This window comes from Pituophis catenifer, unplaced genomic scaffold (assembly GCF_029215685.1).
Source record: "Pituophis catenifer annectens isolate HBS135680 unplaced genomic scaffold, rPitCat1.0.hap2 SCAF_3, whole genome shotgun sequence".
In the NCBI taxonomy this organism is placed as follows: domain Eukaryota; kingdom Metazoa; phylum Chordata; class Lepidosauria; order Squamata; family Colubridae; genus Pituophis; species Pituophis catenifer.
This window is the reverse complement of record NW_027256883.1, coordinates 7259881-7269722: the sequence shown is the minus strand read 5'-3', so window position 1 is coordinate 7269722 and position 9842 is coordinate 7259881. Positions and strand designations below refer to the sequence as shown.

Here is a 9842-nt window from a genome sequence, read left to right as displayed (position 1 = left end):
TATCCTGTAACTACTATTCTAATAGCAAATCCTTCATAAAAGTTATTGCATTACATTCTTGATTAAATTATCTTTCCATTGATATATAATTTTATGGTCCTACTGACAAAAAAAGTGGTGTTATTAGCGAGTTTTAGAAAATGCACTTTTCCCAAAAGGTTTCCACAATTTTGGCCATTGCTATATAAACGGACCAGAATATTATTAAACGTTTTGTAATTTACAGATGGTCCCAAAGAATCATAATTAATTCTTTTGTATAACAGTTTTAAATATACTTTGTAATAATGATTAAACGATCCATACTGTCTTGTGCCCAACCAGAATGATCATATGGCCATTTTTTGCTTACTTTTATTTTTCACAGATTTGTTCTGCGGAACCAGAGGAAAACAAAGTCCTCAAAAAAACCCAAAAAGGATTTCCTCTTTTATCTGGAAAGGGGTTTAAACAAACTGTGGTTTCTGCTTTCCTTGTATAAAGAGTTGAAACAAGTCCTTTACTTTGTAAGGGTCAAGATTCATTTTCATAGAAGATGACGATCAACATGACAAACATCATTTCTGCAATAAAGGCTGCTAAATTGGAAAATTTGACATCCAAGTTTACTGAACACAATGTCACTGATGCCATGGACTTACATGTCAGCAATTCTGATTCTACATATCCGGGAAAACTCATCTATTCTTTCATCCTGTTCCTCTGCATTCCGGGGATTATTGGAAATGGAATTGTCATCGGCTGTTTGTGTTTCCGGATGAAGAGGAATTCTTTCGATCTCTATATCCTCAATTTGGCTTTGGCTGACAGCGGGATTCTCATATTAATATTTCTGTCCAGAATTCTGGACATAAATCATTGGTATTATACTGAACTAATAAGAGAATGTTTAATATGCACTTATTGCGCTGGTCGATATTTTCTGATTATCATCTGCATTGACCAGTATTTGGTTCTCTTCTCCCCTATTCGGTACCAAAGCCATCAGCTCCCACGCCTGTCCACCATCCTCTGCACCATTACATGGATAGTCTCTTTCCTCATCTCAGCAATTCATTACACTATGAGTTTTTTTATATGGCTCCCCATAATCTTTAACATTATAATATGTACCTCAGTTTGCTTCCCGCTCATGGTGGCCTCCTCTCTGGCTGTCTTCATCAAAGGCTCTCTTAAACCACAAATGCAGAGGCGAGAACAGCTTCTCCTAACCATCTTGCTTGCCCTGTTCTTCTTCCTCATCCTTTCTATTCCAGCAAGCGCCATTTATCTCTTCGACGTTCTTTTCATATGGAATTATTTCAATTTAATTGCATACATCTATTTATTTGTTTGTCTCAACAGCAGTGTAAACCCACTGATCTGTTTCCTCTTGGGGAGAGAGAAGGAACATACATCTGTGCACAACTTAAAAATTTGCAAAGAGGAAGAAAAGAATGACAAACAACCAGAGGTTCAGGTGGATATATGATTATGAGGTTCTCACAAGAGTGAAAAGCTTCCATATTTCTATGGTTTCCTGAAAAGTCTCGAGGTTCCATTCAGACCAACCTACTCTGGCAAATCCAGCATTATCAGAAATTTAACACCAATGAAATTAGGAAATTAGTCTGACATCTTCTCAACTTTAACATTTTTCTAAAACATTCCAAACAGATTCTTTTGAGATGACTTGGTAAAATAACACATAGGTTAAAGGAGCTAAACTTTTTTTTTTTTTTTGAATCTTTGTTCTTAGCAATGAGCACCTTAATGAACAGTTTACCGTATCTTCAGATTTCTGCATTTGGTCTGTTCATTTGCAAGCACAAGTCAAATGTTCCAAACCCTATTTAAAATGCTTTGATGTACCCTGCCTATTTTACCCCCACAGCTTAGCAAACTTAGCAAATAAATTAATCTATTTTTTATTATTATTATAAATTTTATTTCTTTAAAAAAGTACAAACAGACGATTTGTCGACAAACAGATCACGGTGAGAACATTACACAATACATAACTTTCAATCTAAATAAACAGATAAAAAATAAAAGTCTAATCTAGCATTGTCCTCTTTTTATTCTATTATCTAACCAGGCATACCATAGGTCCCAGCATTGGAAATATGCAGAGTCTTTTTGATCTCTTAAAATTTTAGTTAGCCTATCGGCTTCTGCACATTCCATGATTTTCCCTATAATCATATCTTCAGACGGTAGATCTTTACCCTTCCAGTTTTGGGCGAGGCATATTCTATCCACAGTTGTGATATAAACAATCCGATACCAATTGTTAGTGCTTATTTTATCTGGCCTGATGTTTAATAAATAAAATTCAGGTTTCAGTTGTAGTTTGTAACCCGTAATTTCTAACAACCACCTCTGAATGAGTTTCCAAAATTCAGTTACTCTGAGGCAAGTCCACCATACATGGAAATAGGTACCTAGCTCCCCACATTTCTTACAATTTGGGGAGAGTCCAGGAAACATTTTGGATAGTCAGGCGAGAAGGAGGTGCCACCTGTATACCATCTTGTACAAGTTTTCCTTATAAGTAGTTTGTCAACTTGCAAAGCTTTCAAGTTGCCATGAGCAGAAGGGAGGGAGAACTGAAGTGAATTCCATACATTCTTTCTGACCGCAATCAGAAGGAGGGCGTTAGGTTTCACAGCCAGCCAAAGTGGTTAATTGGAGAATGTGATTTATGAAATGGCCAGAGAGGAGGGGAGAGACAGGGTCATAGGGGAACGTGAATCTACGTAGGATTAGTCCTAACTGCATCCCAGTATTGCCGGAATGTTGCTCCTAATAAATGACTATATTTCCTTTGAAATTTGGATCATGGCTCATGAATTAATTAGGGCATCTTTCGGAAACTTGACATAGTTGCCATCAAAAATTTCATTTATCTAGACCAAATTTCTTCCCATTTCACCAAATCGATTGAGTGTCCAATATTCTTCCCCCAGGCAATCATCGAGTCTTTGATGATCTCGTCACCTATCCAACGGGTTATTAAAAAATTATAAATCTTAGCTAACATTTTTTCCTCCTTCCCTAATATAATCTTATCTAACTCCTGCAGGGTCCCATCAATACCTCCTTGCTCTTTATCTTTTTTATATTTGGAGTTAATTTGAGCATAAGCCCACCAATCCACTTCCGTTCCCTGCAGAGCTAGTTCGGTTCTTGTTTTTAAACAGCCTTGACTATCAAGCAGCTCACAATAAGGTAGATGTTTTTCTTTATTATATAGCGGGGTATATGTCATGGCTTCTAGCAGGACCAGCCAGGAGGGGGTCAAAGAATAAAATTTGTCTTTAATTTTCCTCCATGTTACGATTAAAGTATTCCTCAAGTAATGACCTGAAAAGCACGTGGGGTTTTTTTTTGCCCTCTCTTGCCAAAGGAAATAATGCCAACCCTGTTGCAGCCCCGAACCTTCCAGAACCAACAGCCATCTCCTTCTCAACAAGATCCAGTCCCTTACCCAAACTAAATGTGCGGCCTGGTAATAATACTCCCATTTAGGCAAACCGAATCCCACTCTACCCTTCACCTCTTGGAGCATTTTAAGTTTAATTCTAGGTTTTTTATTCTGCCAAATATATTTGAGAACACATTGGTTTCATTGTTTAAAAAAATTGTTGTCCAATCTGGCTGGAGCTGTGTAAAATAAGTAAGTCCATTTTGGGAGAATATAAGATTTTATGACCGCAATCCTACCTAACAGAGAGACTTGCAACTTCTTCCACTTCTCTAAGTCTTGTTCCGTTTGTTGGAGAAGTTTCAAATAATTGTCCTCCTTAATTGTTGAACACTTAGCTGATAGTAGGATGCCTAAATACCATATTTTTTTTATGATTTGGAATTCCAAGTTCAATTCTATTTCCTTCCCCTGATTTATTGTCAAATTCTTAATCAAGACCTTGGGTTTTTTTCTTATTTACTTTTAGGCCCGCCACAGCTCCATATCTTTCTAATTCATAAATTAACTTCGGGCCCGATATAAAAGGATCTTCCAAAATAAACAGAAGGTCATCAGCGTACCCTTGTAGCTTATACTGCTGGTTCTTGATATGTAGTCCTTTTATTCCCGAATTTTGTCTAATTTCTCTCAATAATGGTTCCAATGTTAATATAACTAGAAGCAGAGAAAGCGGGCAAATAAATTAATCTACATATTGTTCTGCCCCAGCTACAGACCCCAAAGAACACAGCACACACAAAGTCCATATAAACCTTAGCTTACTAATTAAAGACTACTAGTGAGTTTTCTTAGCAGTTGTTCAAACACAAGTACAGTTTAAATCAGTCTTTTCTGAACAAGGGCTGTTAATTTAACTTAATTAACAGCCGACAAGAATCCAAAGAATAATAACTCAATTCTGAGGTACAGTATTTCAGATAACCGTAATCTTACTGTGGTTGGCAAAATGCCCAGAAGCAATTTGCAGGAAAACTGACAAGAAAGAAACAAGAGCCAAATCAAACGTTTCTGGGATCAAGACGCGAAGGAATATGAACGAAGTTGTTTCCTGCAAATTGCATCAGTCATCGTCCTTCCAGGCTAGGGCAGTGGCCAATTAGCCCCAAGCCTTACTCTTGAGGAGACCTCCTCCTGAGGAGCCACTCCTGCCTTTAACAGCTCTGCATGCTCGTGCATCGAGAAGAGGCTCCTCCTCTTCTTCCTCTTCACTTATGGGAGCTTCTGGAGGTTCTGAAGGCCCTGACTGAATCTCCGCCTCTGGCACCACATCTTCTCCAGCCTCCTCATTGTCTGATTTGAACACCAGCTGCACAGGCTGCTGGCGCAGCACTACACCAGACTCCTCGCTGTCAGAATCAGCTACTAACTGCACAGGCCACTGACGGGCCACAACACATATATAAAAGCCAAATCCACTCACTCATCACGAAATCTCCAGAACTGTAAAGCCTACAAACTTGAAATTTGGCACATATGTTCCTCTTGGCTTCTAGGTGCTCGCTAAGAAAGGATTTTTCAAAATGACCATCAGATCATTGGTATTTCATAAACAGTATATTCATATACAGTATATTAACATACTCTGATGCTAAAGAGTTAGACGTTCTACTCCCCTTCACAACCTGAAAAGTTCCAACTGCCACTTGCCTCACATTCCATCACCTCAGTTCAAACTGGCAGACATTCCACTCCTTCACTCAGGAGCCGTCTGGGGCTCCTTACAGTGCTAAACATCGCTACCTCACCAAAATGTCTATGCCAGAGGTCTTCAAACTTGGCAGTTTTCAGACTTGTGGACTTCAACTCCCAGAATTGGAGGAGGAGGAGGAGGAGGAGGAGGAGGAGGAGGAGGAGGAGGAGGAGGAGGAGGAGGAGGAGGAGGAGGAGGAGGAGGAGGAGGAGGAGGAGGAGAAAAGAAAAATTAGAATTAGAATTAATTAGAATTAGAAGAATTAGAATAGAATAGAATAGAATAGAATAGAGTAGAGTAGAGTAGAATAGAATAGAATAGAATAGAATAGAATAGAATAGAATAGAATAGAATAGAATAGAATAGAATAGAATAGAATAGAATAGAATAGAATAGAATTTTTTTATTGGCCAAGTGTGATTGGACATACAAGGAATTTGTCTTTGGTGCATATGCTCTCAGTGTACATAAAAAGACACGATACGCTGGTCAAGAATCACAAGGCACAACACCCAGTGACATTTATTTATTTATTTATTTATTTATTTATTTATTTATTTATTTATTTATTTATCCATTCAAATAACTGCAAAATTTCATGCAAAATTTCAAAAACCACTGACGTTCGCAGATAAAGGATGTAACAGAACTTAGGTTCAATTTCAAATGTGGTCTCATTTTCCGAGAAGTTATGATTCACAGAGATGAGATTAGACACAATTTCAGTGTGACATTTCTTATCTTTTTCCCTTGAAAGTTATGATTAAATCTTCAAATATTTGTTTGTATAAAATGTGTCGAAACACTTTCTCCTTCCAAACAGATAAGACAATGTTACACAAGTTCCTCTTTTTGGTAATTGGAAAAATTGTCCGTGAGGCTGAATAAATTCTGCTTGCTCACCGCATCCACATCAAATACAGATCAAACTGGATTCATCAAAGAAATGTAGCTCTCTGGGCTTCTTCACAGAAACCTATTGGTTCACACCAACAAGGGATTCCTGCACACCATCACCAGGTATGTCCACAGAAAAGGTAGAACTTCTATCACAATAACTCTTATATGCAAATAATTGTTTCCAAGTTCAGTATGAGTTTCAGGAACTGAGTTCTCATAGATGTTTTGAGACTGTGTGGACGTTTCTGATGCTTTCAATATAGTGTGTCTTAGAACAGAGTTCCCCAACCTTTATAGGTTGGGGGCCTGGAGCAGGGGGGGGGAGAGGGGATGATTTTGTGGGAGGGGCAAGCGCATGTGCAGGTGCGAGTGTCCACAACATACACGGTGATACTCACACGAGGGGGGCCGCGAGCGCCCTCAATGAGACTCCCACAAGTGGGGCTCACTCTCACAGATCAGTGGTGATTAACCCATGGCCCAGATTGGGGAGCCCTGCTTTAGAGTATTTCCTTCTTGTAACACTGTGAATTATAAGCACATGGCCAATCTTCCTTTAATGAGGACTCAAGCTTGACCATGCGGTCACCAAAGAGGCGATCGCGCGCGAAGCACACGCACAAAGAGAACCGGTAGTAAAGCCGGTTAGAACCCATCCCTGGTCTTAATGGCTTTGTCCTGGTTTGGATCTTGAGTGAGGGTTAATCCCATTCAGAGAAGAATATTGCACAAGTTTTCTGAGAAAGTTTGCAGCTTGGTCCAGTTCAATTTTCCTTTTCGACGGTACTTGCATCAAGTGAAGGCCAACAGGATTCACTGAAAAATATCTTGCCCTTAGATACTGGAAAAGCCCTCTTCTTCCTTCTGGAGATTCTTCCTATCATTATCAGGTATGACTATAATAAAGGCAGAGCTTGTATTGTGGTAATTTGTTATATCCAAAATACCCCTATTTGGGTTAAGGTTAAGACTTGAGAACATTGGGATGTTATCAGCTAATTCCACAGGATTGTCTGATGAAACTCACTTTAACTGAGAACCGAAGAAGGTCCTGGATGAGAAGCAGAAAGTTTTCAAAGAAAATATAAAGTCCAGTTGACTTTTGGGACAACCATGATTTGGATGATTAAGACTCTCCAGAGACAGTAAACTCAATTTCCCAACAACTTTTTACCAGACTGGTGTGACACCAGTCTTCTCATCTCTGACTCCAATAAACCTTAATACGTTTTTACAAATTCTTTTCTGATGTTATTGTTATTAACTGAAAAACTGCCCCATTTTTTGAAGATTTTTCCTCATTTTTAAAAATGTCGTTCTTAGGGTTCTTGTAATGTTTTCCTCATCTTTTGATTGCATTTGGTCTTTGACTGTAAATATATTTTATTGCTTCATGTGTGGACGGCAAATCAATAATGACTTGGAATTTTCCAAGAATACAATTTCTTTCAGCCATTTTGACAATCAGAACAGTCAAGTTTTCTTTTAATAATTTAATTTCCCTTTAAATTACAGTGTCCCAGGTGGTCTATCTGATCCACAGAAGTGAACTCTTCTAAGCAAGGAAACAACACTTTTTGCACAATGGAGCAGCTATTTAATTACTCAGAAGGTAGGCATATCATGAAAACTATATTATATATATATAAACTTTGCTTTCTTTTGGGGGTACTACTCTTAAGGAAAACCTGAAGGGTTCATAATGCTTTGTGAGCTTATTCCAAAGTTGAAACTCTATCACCGAATCATGACTTCCTGTTGTCCACTCTCTCATGAGGTTGCGGATTGCATTGGCATTTTGAAAACATTCAGGGGTGCATTCACAAAATGGTTTCTGATGGAATTATTCATAAAGTATGGAGAATTTAAGAATTCTGATACCTGTCACTTCCTGCATGCAACATCCTCCCAGAATTGTCCTTTGGAAGGACACAAGGATGGAATCAACCTCTTTGTTCTTCTTTAATTAGGAACAAAAATGATTAGAGGCCCAAAAGCATTTCTGAAAATCAAAGAAAAAGAAGGCTGGGAAAAATAGTTTCCTTTTCAAAATGAGCATTTTTAAAATTGTTTTGAATTAATTATCAGATTAAATAATTCTGGGGCAGTTTAGAGGATTACAAAGACTGAATATTGGCTAATGATCATCTGGGCAATGAGAGGAAAAAAAACCTACTGGAGAATATTTTATTTATACATTCACAGACTCCCATTCAGGAAGAAACAAATCTGTGTGGAGGAAGTTTCTAAAGCACATTAGCATTTTTGCTGCCTGCTGTTATTGATCAAAATAATGACTTACTATAATTGCTTCCTTAGGTAATGCATCAATCCCAATATTCCAGGACATCGCTGATGTGGTACATGGAATATACAAGTAAGTATATTATGATACAAAATATTCTGCCTCTTTTTAGTATTAAGAATAAAGAATATTTTAATCTGGAAAGAGGGTGGGGCCTTCCTACAGTATGTATTTATTTCACTAACAAGGACTGATTCTCTTTTTGTTTCCTTGTGTTATTAGGATACAGAACGAATCTCAAATTCCTCCAAGTCCTGAAAGTGGTTCTGAACTGGTTGACTTCCCTTTCGATACTACTGGAATTGCTCCGAATGTTTCTAAAATACCAGAATATTTTTCTCCTCCTTATGATGGACCGTTTGATAATTTAACACAAAATCTTCTCACTGGCATCATTGGCCTTATTTGCATTTTAGGCCTGGTGGGAAATGGAACGACAATTTATCTCCTGGCCTTTTCCATTAAGAGGAATCCTTTCACCACTTTCATCCTGAATCTCTCCATCGCTGATTTTGGGGTCATCACATCCCTCATTACTGCAACTATATTTGTGTCAGTGTTTACTCTGAGTCAAAGAACATACATTGTCGATACCTTTTTCATCTTACTTTTTGAATTCTTTTTCTTCACCTATTCTGCCAGCCAGTTTCTGCTAACGGCCATCAGCCTGGACAGGTGTGTGGCTGTTCTTTTCCCTCTCTGGCATCGCTGCCATCGTCCTCCATATTTCTCCACACTTGTTCGTGGCCTCATCTGGATCCTCTCCTTCCTGCTCTCTGTGGTGCACTTCATTCTCGACCAGACCAGAACCTATGGAAGTTCACCTTTGTTTTACCATCTGATTGTGAATGGTTTACTTTGTACGCCTCTCATGGTTGTGTCCACTGTGACTCTCTGGATTCATATGAGGTCTAAAATGCAACGCAATCAAAGGAAACTTCTCACCACCATCTTTCTGGCTCTCCTCTTCTTCCTCCTGTTTTCTCTCCCAATGAATGTCTTTTATGTTCTTGAATATTTTGATATCTATAATCCCCTCCTCCTGACCATTGGGGTAGGATGTACAGCTCTCAACAGCAGCATCAACCCACTCCTTTATTTCTTAGTGGGGAGGAAGAAGAGGGAATCTTACAAGGTTGCTCTGCAAAGAGTCTTCAAGGATGAGAAGGGAAGCACGGAAGAGCAGGAAACCATGAAGGAAAGCCAGTGATAAAGAGTCATAAATATTGCATATAGAACACGGGTGGGCAACTATGGCCCTTTTATGACTTGTGGATTTCAATTCCCAGAATTCCTGAGCCATCCATGTTAGCTCAGGAATTCTGGGAATTGAAGTCCACATGTCATAAAAGGGCCATAGTTGCCCACCTCTGATATAGAATATTTTAACCTACAAGTTTATTTGGGATATCATATGTGCTTTCCTAAAGAACATACAGAATTGATACAAATTTACTGAGCAAAGTACTTAAAAACAA

General features: G+C 38.5%; 2 protein-coding genes across 2 annotated transcripts; both read left to right on the top strand.

The window, feature by feature from the left end:
* Positions 1-535: 535 nt before the first annotated feature.
* LOC139315602 (proto-oncogene Mas-like) lies at positions 536-1471 on the top strand. The gene has a single exon (XM_070941997.1). The coding sequence runs from the start codon at positions 536-538 to the stop codon at positions 1469-1471; it is 936 nt and encodes a 311-aa protein (XP_070798098.1).
* Positions 1472-7607: 6136 nt separating this feature from the next.
* On the top strand, positions 7608-9574 carry LOC139315601 (proto-oncogene Mas-like). Its single transcript, XM_070941996.1, has 3 exons — positions 7608-7671; positions 8379-8436; positions 8587-9574. Exons 1-3 carry the CDS (start codon positions 7644-7646, stop codon positions 9572-9574), a joined length of 1074 nt encoding a protein of 357 aa, XP_070798097.1. The 5' UTR covers positions 7608-7643.
* Positions 9575-9842: the final 268 nt, after the last annotated feature.